This window comes from Gymnodraco acuticeps, unplaced genomic scaffold (assembly GCF_902827175.1).
Source record: "Gymnodraco acuticeps unplaced genomic scaffold, fGymAcu1.1, whole genome shotgun sequence".
NCBI classification, from domain to species: domain Eukaryota; kingdom Metazoa; phylum Chordata; class Actinopteri; order Perciformes; family Bathydraconidae; genus Gymnodraco; species Gymnodraco acuticeps.
In genome coordinates this window covers 1,354,122-1,368,803 of record NW_022989977.1, presented here as the reverse complement: position 1 = coordinate 1,368,803, position 14,682 = coordinate 1,354,122, and the positions used below count along the sequence as shown (strand labels likewise).

Sequence of the window (14,682 nt, the reverse complement as noted above, 5' to 3'; positions counted from 1 at the left end):
TGGCAAAAAAAAAAAGTCAGCTGATCAAATGCATTTGCCTCACTTTATGAGCTTCACATCACTTGTGCCTTGTACCGCAGAGTTTGGAACGTCATAAATAAATGGTACCAATCTTCAGTCAGATGTGAATGTGTAATCTAACATTTTCAGCAAGAATAACGGACAAAAGGAGTGCAAATACAATTTATTGAAATGTGAACTAAAAGTTATCAAGCATGAACCGTCACCATTTTTTTAAAAAAATAAAAACGAAATAATATACATAAGTTACACTAAATGTTAATCTGTTAATTGACAGGCTAGGCCTGTGCAGGTGGTAACAGCTATGCCCAGCATGGGCTAAGTTCTGTAGGTGCAGCTGGTGCAGGTCCTCCTCCATCAGGCCTGGTCCTTCTCCCTCAGGCCTGGTCCTCCTCCCTCAGGCCTGCAGGGTCTTTCCCTGCGAGGAGGACTCCTCGCAGGGAAAGACCCTCAGCCCTCTCTGGCCAAACCAACAGACAGGACGTTCATAAAGCTGAGGTTTCCCCCAAAGTCTCTAATCATCCATCCTGTGAATATGAGAGGGGAACAAAATTGTGTAATAGTCTTTGAGTTTCATGCAAAGCTATATAAAAGTCCCATGTATTATTATTATTATTATTATTATTATTAGATGCTTTGGACAATAATAAATATAAAGTTAACTGTTGAGTTGATCAGTTTTTTAGATTGAAAGGGTTTAATAATACAAACAAAAGGAGAGGCACCGTAAAATAAAGATTGGTTTTTCAATAAATTGTGTTGATTTTGTCTTTTGAATTCTTTGTCTAAAGTCAAGTAGCTAGAACTGTTACTTATAGTTTGAATGATAGTCTGGTTATAATGTTTGGAGGAGGCATCACAGGTAAGAGCACCATTTGTTGTGTTCCATCCACAACAGATTGATGTGTGTGTATTTATTTATTTACTACCATGGTCTACTTGACCTATCTAACCGAAGTGATCGTTACGTTACTTTGCAAACCGTCACCCCCCCTCACACACACAAAAGGACACGGTAACGTTGTGATTCACTTCAATTAATGATAACTACGGAGCTTGCTAACAACAAGGCTACTTCACTCATTTAGCTAGCTAATGTAAGATACAAATGCTGTCGAGCCCTCACTGCTTGTAAAATAAAGAGCACAAACTGACAACTTACCCGAGCGGCGAGCCCCGCTGTTCTCCGTCATTTTTCTCCCGGGTTGTTGTGATCACATGACTGACAAAGCCGTGCTCTGATAGGCCAAGTCAGTTTGATTGCATTAGGGCTCGATTGCTTATCCTGTCTGAGTAGCCCGGATGATGCTGCACCGCAATTTTTGACATCGAATTTTATACACCGAATTTTTTGACATCGAATTTTTTGACGTCGAATTTTTGGGATCTGAATTTGAACATTCGAATTTTTTTCACTTGAATTTTTACATTTTTATTTCACATAGGTAAATTCGGAGCAAAAACATTCAGATACATGATTTTCAAAGTAATTATTTTCAATGCTATAAATTCGGTGTCTAATAAAATTCAAATACTTCTGTCTCTTGTTTGCTTCCATAAGGGACGAGCTCTGCCTCACGTAAGCCCACAGTACTGGCTGGAGCGCGGGCACTAATGTAGCGCGGGCACTTATTTTGTGAGCGCGCTCAAGCCAGTTACTGTGTGGTGAGGTGAGGCACAGATGAGCTCTGCCTCACCTCAGAATGCGTCACCCCACAGAAACTGGCTGGAAAGCGGGCCCTCAGCGCATGCCTGCACCATCTCACTGTATGTCACCAATGTAATGTTTGTAGATCCCTTTATTACATTTATCCTCGCCATCCATAGTCTCTAAAGAACTTATTTCACGTATGATATTTAGGCTCGCTGGTCTCATCATACAACGGCAATGAAAAAAGCACCAGGGGAGGCAGCCATAACCTCTGCCGCACTGAAGGGGGCGCACGTGAGCCCACAGGTTCTTGTTGCTACTGTTATTCTACGCAGAGACGGTATAGACGCGAACAACAAGCTAGACTTTTGAAACTAGAGGAAGATAAGGAGGACTTTTACAAAAATGTAATGGAGATTGTTGTCCAGAAGGATAGCATGGACTTCATCTTCAAGTCAAGGTAAGACCACAATTGTAATGAAAATGGGATCTTACTAAGAAAGAACAATCCAATATTTAGATTTTGGGTAGGCCTATCCTTTTGTTGAACAGTCTGTTTAAAATGAATTGAAGCATCATACTAAAAAAGCTTTTGAAAATAACCGAACATTTCGATTAAGGTCAAAATATAATATTTGTAAATCTGACTCTGAAAGAGTCAGTGCCTCACCAGCCATGAACCTCACCGCACGTCACTGGTTATGGGATACCTTTGTCCGAAGCATCGATTGGTTCAAAACAACTGACCCTGTTCTGCGTGACAAAATTAGTGTTAAAAGGAATTAGGAGCATTAGTGTGAACAGTTATTGCAGCCCAAGGGGAACCTTAGCAATTTAATGACCCAAACATTTTTCCATTATGTCTTTCTGCAGCCTTGTCAAATTTTGACAAGCTTGAGCTGGACGCATCTCTGTCGTGTCCCGGCAGGAGAGACTCGTCCTGCGCTCACTGGGATCACACAGTGCAGCTGTTTGTCTGCTGCGATCCCCTTGGCCCGCACTGCAACATGGAGCTCGGTCGATGGATCACAGCCTTTCGCAGGCAAGATGCTGATTGAAAACAATCGGATGGCATGAATACAAAAGATGATCATGAAAATGACTATTCATATCTGTTCGTCACTCGTCACCGGCTTGAGCTTAAATATCAGGATACATGTATTTATTATCCTTGCAAGAATGGAAGTAGTCATCACACACAGAGCTGCGTGGGACAAATAGTTCCCAGAACAGTGTCCTTGACTTGCTTTATATACAAGAGAGGGAGTTACAGTCACAAGATGGAGGAATACCAGTTCAAAGCAGTATACAATGTTTCGTTTTAGATTAGCTAAGGCCCACGTCAGAAATGATCATGCTTGTTATATGTCTGTCTCCATAGAGGCTGAATCATCATGTTAATCGTTGTCACATAGCTATCATATTCCTAAAACAGTGTGTCCTGTCGCTCTTCTAGGTAATCCTATATCCTGTTACATACACAGCTACAGTTGGGCCTTTGTTATCATGATATTGGAGTACATTCAGTATTTTACCAACAATATCAATAATCTACAGCTTTTGTGGTTTGTTAAAACAAAACAAAACATTTATTTAGCTTCATGGTATCACAACACACACAATAAGAATATATTGTAGAGCCGATGAACGGGAGTCAGAGGCGGTGCATTCAGAATGGATTTCCTGCATGAGCTGCTCTGTGTAACCAGCTAGCATGAATGAACTCTCACCCCGGTATCCTCACTAACGGGTCCGGGTTGCAACACACACTGTATGACACAGTGAATTATGTCCCGTAACTGTCACCACACAAGCCCCCCCAGAATTCACTCATGTACACAAAGTCTGTGCGGCGGGGAGGAACGACAAGCCGACCACCCCGACTCCGAAGAACGGGAGCCGGGGAGGCGACCTCTGAAGGGGCGGCCGCTGGAAGAGTTGGGACCGGAACCGTAGGCCCTAATACCGTGACAGGGGTCGAGGCCGGGGGGCGGCCCCGTCGCGGAGGTCGAGCCAGCACCACCGGCTGGTCCAAGTCCAGGTGAGCAGCCTTCACCCGGTCCACCGAGACGTGCTCGGTTCTGCCACCCAGGTCGACTACCAAGTGCTTGTCCCCGTGTTCCAGAACCCGGAAAGGCCCATCGTAAGGGGGCTGCAGGGGGCCTCTGTGTGCGTCGTGTCGGATAAACACATGCCCCGCCGAGCGGAGCTCCACGGGAACCCGGGACACCTGAGTTCCGTGCCGAGCAGTGGGGATCGGAGCAAATGCCTCAGCGACGTCCTGCAGGAAAGCCCGCTGGGCCATCGCCGACCAGGGAGCCGATACGTTGGGGAGGAAATCCCCCGGAACCCTCAGCGGCTGACCGTAGACCAACTCAGCCGTGGAGCACTGCAGATCCTCTTTAGGCGCAGTCCTCAGGCCCAGCATCACCCAAGGCAGGCCTTGAGGGCTGCCTTCATGGAGCGATGGAACCGCTCACAGAGACCGTTAGCCTGAGGGTGGTAAGCGGTAGTCCTGTGCAGCTTAACCCCCAAACCACTCGCCACGGCGTTCCAGAGCTCGGACGTGAACTGTGAACCCCTGTCCGAGGAAATGTCTGACGTGGTGCCAAAACGACACACCCACGTCGCAATGAAAGCACGGGCAATGTCTGCGGCTGATGTTGACACGAGAGGAACCGCCTCCAGCCAACGGGTCGTCCTGTCCACCATGGTGAGGAGGTAGGAAAAGCCCTGAGAGGAGGGCAATGGACCAACCAGGTCGATGTTGACGTAGTCAAACCTCCTCTCAGGCACCAGAAAACGCTCCAAAGGGGCCTTCGTGTGGCGGTGCACCTTAGCGCGCTGACAAGCCACGCACTCACCAGCCCAAGTCCTCACGTCCTTTTTCAGCCCATGCCAGACGAACTTCGCGGCCACCAAGCGCACCGAAGGCTTAACGCCGGGGTGTGACAGTCCGTGCACTGCCTCGAACACAGAGCGCCTCCAGCTGGCGGGAACGACTGGCCGCAACAGGCCTGTGGGGACGTCACACAGGAGGGTAAAGCCCGCGTCGCCGAACACCACGTCCTCCAAGCGCAGCCCTGCGCCCTCCACCTTCAGAGCCTGGACGCCGGGGTCTGTGACCTGGTCCGCCGCCATGCGAGTATAGTCCAGGCCCAACTGGACGGCTCCGATCACGACCCTGGAAAGGCAATCTGCAACCAGGTTCGACTTGCCAGCCACGTGCTTAATGTCTGTGGTGAACTCCGAGATGTAGGAAAGCTGCCGCTGCTGACGTGCCGACCAAGGCTCCGCCACTTTAGACATGGCAAATGTGAGCGTCTTGTGGTCGACAAACGCCGTAAATTCACGGCCTTCCAGCTAAAAACGGAAGTGCCGCACGGCCAAATAAAGTCCAAGGAGCTCTCGGTCAAAAGCGCTGTACTTGCGTTCTCTGGGCGTCAGCTGGCGGCTGAAAAAGGCGAGTGGCTGCCAAGCGCCCTCCACCCACTGCTCGTGCACTGCACCAACGGCGTAGTCCGATGCGTCTGTGGTAATGGAGATGGGAGCCGTGGATGATGGGTGCACCAACAGGGCCGCCTGAGCCAACGCGGTCTTGACCTCCGTGAAAGCAGACTCAGCTTCTGCCGTCCAGTCGATCGCCTGGATGGGGGTCGTACCCTTCAAAGCCTCATACAGCGGACGCATAATGTGAGCGGCCCGGGCGATGAAACGGTGGTAGAAAGTCACCATCCCCAGAAACTCACGGAGCGACCGGGGTGTGAGCGGCCGAGGAAAAGCCGCAACAGCCTCCACTTTCGCCGGCAGGGGTGCTGCACCGCCTTTGGTGACGCAGTGCCCGAGGAAGTCAATATCAAAAACCCCGAACTGGCACTTTGCAGGATTGATGATCAACCCGTATTGGCTGAGCCTCGTGAAAAGGGCTCGGAGGTGTGACAGGTGCTCTTCCACCGAAGCGCTGGCGACGAGTATGTCGTCCAGGTAGACGAACACGAACGGCAGGTCCCGCAGCACCGAATCCATCAGGCGCTGGAACGTTTGGGCGGCGTTCTTGAGCCCAAAAGGCATCCGCAGGAACTCGAAAAGTCCAAACGGCGTTATCACTGCTGTCTTAGGGACGTCCAGGGGATGCATGGGCACCTGGTGGTAACCACGCACCAGGTCCACTTTCGAAAACACCGACGTACCGGCCAGATGTGCCGAGAAGTCTTGAATGTGCGGCACCGGTCAGGTGTCGTGGCGTCGTTGAGGTGGCGGTAATCCCCACACGGGCGCCAACCACCGTTCGGCTTGGGAACGACGTGTAGAGGAGAGGCCCAAGGACTGTCAGAACGGCGGACGATACCCAGGCGTTCCATGGTTGAAAACTCCGCCCTCGCTACTGCAAGCTTAGAAGGGTTCAACCGCCGGGCCCTGGCGTAGACTGGGGGACCTTCGGTGGTGACGTGGTGCTCCACCCCATGCTTGGTGGTGAGCGTGGAGAAGGTGGGCAGCGTCAGGTCCGGAAAGTCAGCCAACAGCCTGAGAAAAATGTCCTCTCCCGACAGCGAGCCCGACAGCGTAAGCTGCCTTGCCAAGTGTACAAACGAGGGAGGAAAACGTCAAGGCATCAACCAAGCGTTTATTTTTAACGTCCACAAGGAGTCCGTGAGCACATAAAAAGGAGGGGAAAATAAATGTCTGCTGTCACAAAATCCCAGTTAAAACGTTGTCCTCCAATGCACAAACACATAGGCCTCACGCCGTATGTGCGAATGGGGCCGCGGTCCATGTCCCCCACGAGCGACGTCTTCCCTCAAAGCAGGAACTACACTCCGTTGAGCTCCCGTGTCACACAAAAACAAGCTTCCCGAGATTCTGTCGCTGACGAAGTGCAGCCTGCTCGTGCCGCCAACGCTCAGGGCCACTACCGAGCGTTGGCTCCTCCGTTTCCCGGAGGCTTGTAGCTGCAGGGAGCAACACACTTCTTCACACTGGTCCCGAACCGCGCGTGGTAAAAACACTCTCCTGTGTCTCCACGCCGGCTTGCTGCTGTCGTGTCCAGTCTCCCCCAAGCTTTCTTGACCGTTGCGGGGGCGCTGAGTGTCACAGCTAGCACCTCTGCATCGGGCTGCTGGGTAGCCAAGAAAAAAAGGTTGGCTTCTTCAGCCAATGCACGGGGCTCTGTAATGGACGAGTTGGCTAGAGCCGTCTGGACACGGGAAGGCAAGTGGCGTAGGAATGTCTCCATGAATAAAATCCGGGGATCTTCCCCTCCTAGCCGATTTAGCATCTTCTCCATGAGCTGAGATGGCTTGCTATCCCCTAGGCCTTGAATTTCAAGAATCTGGCGGGCCCTCTCCTTAGCAGATAAGCTAAATGTCTTAAGGAGAAGGGCCTTAATCGCCTCATATTTGCCATGGTGTGGGGAGTCAGCAATAAATCCCACCAACCTGGATAACGTGGAGCTTCCCAGCACTGCTACTACATGGTAGTATTTCAAATCCCCATCACGGACTTGTCGGCAGGCGAAGTGCGCCTCCATGTGTGCAAACCACGCCACAGCGGCATGCTCCCAAAACTCCGGCAGCTTTACAAAAACATCGCGATCAGCCATGTTCATTGAGTCTTCGGAAACTTTCACGAAAACGTCAGGGTCACCAGTGTAGAGCCGATGAACGGGAGTCAGAGGCGGTCCATTCAGAATGGATTTCCACACTTTATTATTATTAATCCAGACAACGTGAGTACATGAGCTGCTCTGTGTAACCAGCTAGCATGAATGAACTCTCACCCCGGTACCCTCACTAACGGGTCCGGGTTGCAACACACACTGTATGACACAGTGAATTATGTCCCGTAACTGTCACCACAATATAAGGAATAGTTTGGAAACTACTCATTGATACTTTTCTTCCCTAGAGTTAAAGGAAAAGTTTGATACCCCTCTCAACAATAACAATCATCTGCTCTAGTTTCAATTTCTTTCAAATATGCGCATTTCCCAAAATGTCAAAGTATTCCTCTTAAATACCAGCCTGTTTTTTCTGATATGTGTGATTTGATGGTTCTGTATTTTTTATTTTTCCAGAGGTACTGGGCGTTGGCTGACAGACGTGTCTCCTCTGATCCCCCTGCTGGACGGCAACAGGTGTACCCTCACCATGAAGACGGTGTGGTGGGCGATGCCGTGGATCGCCTCCCTCAACCTGAGGTTGAGTGTCAGCAACAAGACAGGTAGAAAGTGTCATAACACAGTGAACTTTTTAATTTTTGCTCAATCTGAGGAGTACAGAATTGTTTTTCTCACAGGATGTGGTTAGTGCAAACGGTTAGAAAAAATTAGACCAGGTCAAATTTGGGCATTTCTACTGAAGGAAGCATTTGTTACTCATCATTTGTTTCAGGAACATTAAAAATCCAAAAGATCCAATATCTTGGGCTAAAACTATGTGCATCTCGCACCCTCGTTGTCAGAACTAACACTAGCTTTGTGTTTTTTTAACACCAAACTATCAGCTCAGAGAATATTTCATGCTCAGATCTCAACCCTCCCACTGTGACAATGGAGAGCTGCCCTCTGACATAAAATCATCACAGAGCACTTTCTATCCATTTTCTCTCTCTGCTGGATCTTTCAAAAGTAGAGCGCAGGAAGTAACAGTCTGTTACTGGAAGATGTCTGGATAAAAGTGACAAACTTAGTTCCTGGAAATACTTTGACTCAGCTTCCTTAAAAACAGAGTGCAGCCTATATGTTTAATACACGTGATGTCTTGACAGGAGTCTATTGGGCATGATTAGAAATTAGATAATTAGATTTTAAATATGTTTTTGCTAGTGGTGCACAGTAATTATCGGCCCGATAATTATCGGTCCGATATTAGGAATTATGACGTCATCCCGATAAACCCGATACCAGTATTAATAGCCCCGATAATATACAATATATTTTTTGGGTAAAAAAAAAGAAAAAAATACTGCGGTGTGGGTGGATTGGGATGAGGGGCGCTTGTTTTTCACTCGGCTCCTCCCGTTTTGCCAGTACTGTGGTATTAGTGGTTTAGGAAGAGGGGAGTTTTTCACAAATCCAGCGCTCCCTAACTCATGCCTGGCTGTGACGTAAATGGTGTGCGGCCGTGAAGCCAGGACAGTAAACAAACATGTCGCCGGTAGTATGGGACTATTTCAAAGTTTCAGAGTTAGATAGTTCGCTTGCTATTTGTATTAACAAATGCAATGCAGAAGTTCCACGAGGAGGGAAAAAGGCAACGAGCTATAATACTTCCAACCTGATTAGTCACCTGAAACATCGCCATCGCTACGATGGTGTGTTAAAAGCGTACGAAGACGCCTGCGCTGCTAAACTAGCGGCGAATCCAAAGACAGCTGCAAAGGCACCGGGGCTTTTACCTATCGACGAGGCTTTTGAAAAAGGCAAGAAGTTTGCCAGAGACGACCCCAGGGCTAAAACGATCTCTAACTTCATCATAGAAATGATGGCGCTTGACGAGAGTCAAAACTGTTCTTGGCTTTGTTTTGTTCATAGTAGTAATGCTCATGTGATTTGCTCACTACTAGTCTTTTTTTTACCACCAGGTGTGCAAAAACTACAGGTACATTTAATATATATTATATTATTATCGGTTATCGGTATCGGTCTTGAGAAGCAGGAAGTTATCGGTATCGGTTTCAAAAAACCAATATCGTGCATTCCTAGTTTTTGCCCAAAAACATATTTCAGCATTTTTTTAACTGTTTACATCCCAAACACAAATTGTGTATTTACTGACTTTTGTTTTTGGACAGCATGAGTTATTAGTAACTTGGCAGATTCAGAGTAATACAAATGTTGTCAATAAATAAATCATCATCAAAATATATTAATTTTGATAAAGATAAGGCTTTGATGATTCCTTTGTGAAATTCACAAGCTACCTATGCCAGCACAACACCAACCAAAAAACCTTACCAAAATATACACCTACTCTTCTTTAAAGTATATTTGGATGCTTATTATTTAATCTTGAATAAAGATAAAGAAATGTTACTTGTAAAAGAGTATTTATTTACTCTGTGGTTTTGCTAGATCAATACTTTATCACCTCCTAGTATTTTGTAAACATTTTAATTAAATGCAAAGCATTTTGTGTTGCAGATTATCGTGTAGAGACACTCCGCCCATTCAGAGTTATGGCACTGTACAATGGGGGAACCTTTGACAAAAACTACAACAAAAGATTTAAGCCAACCGAAGTGCACATCCCGGCATCAACCAAAAAGGTAACAGATCTGATGCCGATCATTATTAACTATTTAAATATTTCCTGTCCGTCAGCTGCTGTGTGTCTGTCCTCAGGTGGAGTTATACGCCATCATCACAGCTCACGGCTACGATGACAACCACTGTGGAGAATTTTGCGTCACCTGCCACAACTTCTTGATCAACAATGTTTTTAACAACACTCTCATATTCGATTCTGCCGGTAAGGAATATTTTAAGGAACATTTACTGAAGGTAGTTGACAAACTATCCTACTTTGAGTTCCATTTAAATTAATTTATTGTCCTTTTTCATATCTGTTTGGTGGGGAACCATTAGGATCACCTTTGGGCTGCACCCTGAGAGTGAAAGAGGGCGCGGTACCAAACGAGCACGGCACATGGCTGTACGGACGAGGAGGATGGTGTGATGGACTGCAGGTCGACCCCTGGAGGACGGATATCACCACACAGGTACGGCCCTTGATAACAAAAAAATGAACCGCTGATTCCGTATATATTTACTGAGTGTGTGTAACCTCATTGTTTCTGTCCTCTTTCAGCTGAACATGAGCGAGTTTAATTCAAACACGATTGTCTACTTTGGCTTGTTCGAAGGAAAGGATCCTAATCCATCTCAGGATCCTGGATACATCATCATGTCTTCTCTTCTTGTCTTTTACAAATGATGTCAATCTGGAAAACTTCAAATAATGAATGTAACACTTGATGTACGGTCTAAGTCAAATATAGAAAGTATTTTTCTACGGTCTTTGTTACTGTATCCATTACTTTGACTCTGGTTGTATTAACTTGCTGGACCGGAGGTTATCTAGAGGCTTTCAAATGATAAAAACAGCGCCCAGCCCGGTCATTCCATTTGCATTTTATCTCAAGACGTAACCCTATGTCACCACCAAGAAGCCTTGTAGCTGAGTAGGCACTCCATGTGCTTGTTATGCTGTTAAACCCCAGGGTCCCCGTCGGTGGCACTGTGTCTCAGGGGATCTTAATATTTAAGAACCTATTAATGTGTTATACCAGATTAACGGAATTAATCTCAGCTAACTGACGATACAAACCATTTTTACCAAAACAAAACACAAGTCTCATAAGAAGCATCTAAATGACCCCTTAGCGAAAAATGCTAACGGACATTGGCACAGAACTCAAGATAAAAGTACCCTTATTACTTATCGTAGCTGCACATACAAGATATCTGATTAAAGCTGAGGTTCCACAGATTATTTAGGTATATAGTATCATCACTGAGTGATCCGGACTCGCGACAGGGAAAGCAAATACAGACATCACAACACGTACCTTTACGGAGCTTCTAGGGAGATCGTCTCACCGTAGCTGTCAATCTGATCAAAATACGTGTTCAATGGCATTAAAACGAGAAAAAACGCGGCTGAATCGGTTAATCCATAGGTTTTTAACGTCTCTGTATAAAAAAATGATTTAATTTATGATCCATAATTCCATTTTTATGTAAAAATCGGAGAGCGGAAATGTTAGCTGCTAATGGTAGCCGCCAGAGTGGCTGCTGCTTCCGGTCTAGGAAATGCGGCAGTCTCACACACGTACATTACCAAATAAGGACTATGTGGGAGTTCCCCTCGATTCCATTGGCTCTGACGGTCAGAAAGAGATGTTACATGTCAAAATCCAGCAAGGGGGGCCAGAGATATGGAAAATCCACCCAAATGGCCCCAGAAGAGTTTTTTTTTTTACTAAATCTGTCTAAAAAGGTCAAATATCACTTGTTTTGCATCAATCTTGATACAGGGTACTTATTATATGTTATACTTTGGATTCCTAAAGCTTTTAGTCTACTAACCCGTCATCCAAGGTTAGTTTTCACCAGTGGTGTAGTGGGCGTTGGACGCGGGGGTACGCCGTACCCCCACTTATTTGGAGCATGATCTTTTTTTTAATAGTCTAATAAATATAAAATCATTGCCAGTCTTATCAGTTGCAAGTGTGTATTTGTTGTAATAATGACAAAAACATAATACATTTCACAGTAATGGCCTATAATAAAAAATAAAAACGATTTCCTTCAAAAATGATGATTCGTCATCGCGCTCGTGACCCCGCGGCGAGCTGGGGGTGTATGGGCATAAATATGTCTCATAATTATTTGTGTGAACATAAAAATAATTTGTGTGTAAATATGTGATTTGTAAATGTAAAACACCATCCACAAATGTGTTTAAAAGTTTTGCAAACTCACAAATAAATGTGCAAGTGTAAAACGGATCTGCAAATACGCTAAATATTTTCACAAATAAAAAAAAGATCTGTGAATATCTCTTTAACATTTACAACTTTCGATCAGGCATTTGTGAATCCATTTTGTATTTGTCGACCAAAAATGCGCTTGCGGATCTCAAATCTCTGCTCGCGGATCTCACATTTCTGCTTGTGGATCGTCTTTTTACACACACGGAATTTTGAGACATATTTTCCGCCGGTCTCCGCTAAAATCTACTCGTGTCACTCGGTTATTTTCGGAAACCATGTGATGGCCCGCTGATGACGACATTTCCGCATGATTTCAAAGTAAGAGCTGATGGTTTGTTTAATGCTCTGTTTTTTTATTATAATGAACAGCGGAACGTTAGATGCATTCTTACTTCACCATCATCATCATCATGTTATAGTGATACAGTTAGTTTGTGTCAGTTTATTGGTTCAATATAGCATATATCGAGCACTTTCGTTGATGTTGAAGTACAGGCTATATATAGCCTACGCCACTTTCGGGTCCCGGGGGAGCAGCTGGCAGCCCAGATAAAACTCTTTCTTCATTGTGTGTTGTGTATTCAGTCAAGCGGGTTAAAGTTACAAAGCACTTCACATTTTATTAATCGGCCTAATTTTACCTTACCAGTGCAGTAATAAAGTAATCTGTAGATGGTGTACATGGTGATAGACTGCAAAGCTGGGAAACTGGGCTGCTGTTCATCCATTTCAGATTTATAAGTCTTCAAAACGCAAGGTGTGTGTGTGTTTGTTTGTTTGTTTGTTTGTTTGTAGCCTTTATTTAACCAGGTGAAGCCCCTTGAGATCAAAAGATCTCTTTTTCAAGGGTGACCTGCAGGACATTAGTTACACATGTAACATAAAAACAACAGAACAACAATAAGGATGACATACAACATAATGTACAGGGTACAGTTTACAAACTCTATTTACAGAGACAGGTATCATGAGTATCAAATAGCATGTCACCCAGCTGAGTTTTAAAATGATGCAGGGGAACCAAAGTGCTCAGTTTTAAACATGTTTGCAGACTGTTCCAATTTAGTGGAGCTGCACAACTAAAAGCTTTCTTCCCTAAGACAGTCCTAGAACTTGGCACATTTAATAAAACAACATCATGAGATCTCAGGCAATATGTACTTTCAATTCGTCGAGAGATCAGAGAGCAGATATAAAAAGGTGGTTTACCCAACATGGCTTTGTAAATGAACATGTACCAATGACTGAGCCTCCGTACAGTTAGTGAAGGCAGACCGTGTGTGTGTGTGTGTGTGTGTGTGTGTGTGTGTGTGTGTGTGTGTGTGTGTGTGTGTGTGTGTGTGTGTGTGTGTGTGTGTGTGTGTGTGTGTGTGTGTGTGTGTGTGTGTGTGTGTGTGTGGGTGTGGGTGTGTGTGTGTGTGTGTGTGTGTGTGTGTGTGTGTGTGTGTGTGTGTGTGAAGCAGTGCTGTCTGCTTATTTGCAATGTAGGCTAGGCCTAATCAGAATAATTTCAAGTCCAGATTCAATGTTTGCATTAGGCTATATTTTTCGTTTATTTAATAAGTTAATTTCAGGACAACTTTGGGAATTTTGTTTGTTTGTTATGAGTTTTAAATAGATTTTGAAAGTGGAGATAGAGAGAAGCAGCGCTGTCTGCTTCGTTGTAGCTTATGCAATTTAGGCCTATAAATGGTTGTAACTTATGTGCCAGTGTGTCCATGGTTTTGAGTCTATGTGTGTGTTGAGCGCAGCGCCGTCTGCTTTTTGAAGTACAGTAACTAAAGTAGGACTAAGCATACCGGTAGTTTCTGTGGACCTGTCTGCCCGTTTTGTGAGTGCACTGCGCGCGTGCGCACTTGTGTGGCATTGTTTGGGATGACCTAATTAAAATAGCGTACCCCCAGTAAAAAAATCCCCACTACACCACTGGTTTTCACTATAAGTACAAAATATTTTTTGGACGGACACTATCATTTACAGTTTTTTACCATGTTCAATCTAAATTTTCTTTAAAATAAAAAACATCCATATTGAATCTGACTTTTCTACATCCAACTCGCAGGTTTATCATTACTTTGAGAAAAAAGATTATTAATTTAACCCTTTTAGAAGGGAAGATATGGTCATTTGTTCTGGGAATGTCATTTTCGAGCCTGAAACCTGAAAAACAGGCTCGGGGTTTAACAGGTTGAAGATGCATTGTTCTGAGAGCAGCCGCCTCTCCTCACTAATTACATGTAATCATGTCCAACTTGAAAGTTTGAGGTGATTTAAGTGTTTCTCAGTCATCTTCCTGCCTTTTTGTTCTTTTGTTTTATTTTACGGTTCTGAACTGATTTGTGTAGCGAGGGTGGGCCAACTGCAGATATGTAATGTTTAAAAAGCAGGTTTATATCGGAAGAAAATTAATGAGAATCACATTTTAATTGGTGTTGTTTAATTTGATCATTTGCATTGAAAGACTGAATCGGAGATCATTTAAAATGTAATTTATTAGTTAGTAGCTCACAGTTTAA

The 14,682-nt window shown here is 45.1% G+C and overlaps 1 protein-coding gene across 1 annotated transcript in view; it reads left to right on the top strand.

Moving 5' to 3' along the window:
* The window catches only part of si:dkey-256h2.1, a 30,911-nt gene extending 20,204 nt beyond the window's left edge, over positions 1 to 10,707 (top strand). The window contains exons 7-12 of the mRNA XM_034211481.1: positions 2,546 to 2,714; positions 7,746 to 7,891; positions 9,813 to 9,937; positions 10,014 to 10,140; positions 10,257 to 10,390; positions 10,480 to 10,707. Of these exons, the coding sequence (XP_034067372.1) occupies positions 2,546 to 2,714; positions 7,746 to 7,891; positions 9,813 to 9,937; positions 10,014 to 10,140; positions 10,257 to 10,390; positions 10,480 to 10,605 (827 nt within the window). The 3' untranslated portion in view covers positions 10,606 to 10,707. The remainder of the gene's footprint in view (positions 1 to 2,545; positions 2,715 to 7,745; positions 7,892 to 9,812; positions 9,938 to 10,013; positions 10,141 to 10,256; positions 10,391 to 10,479) is intronic.
* The last annotated feature ends 3,975 nt before the right edge of the window (positions 10,708 to 14,682 follow it).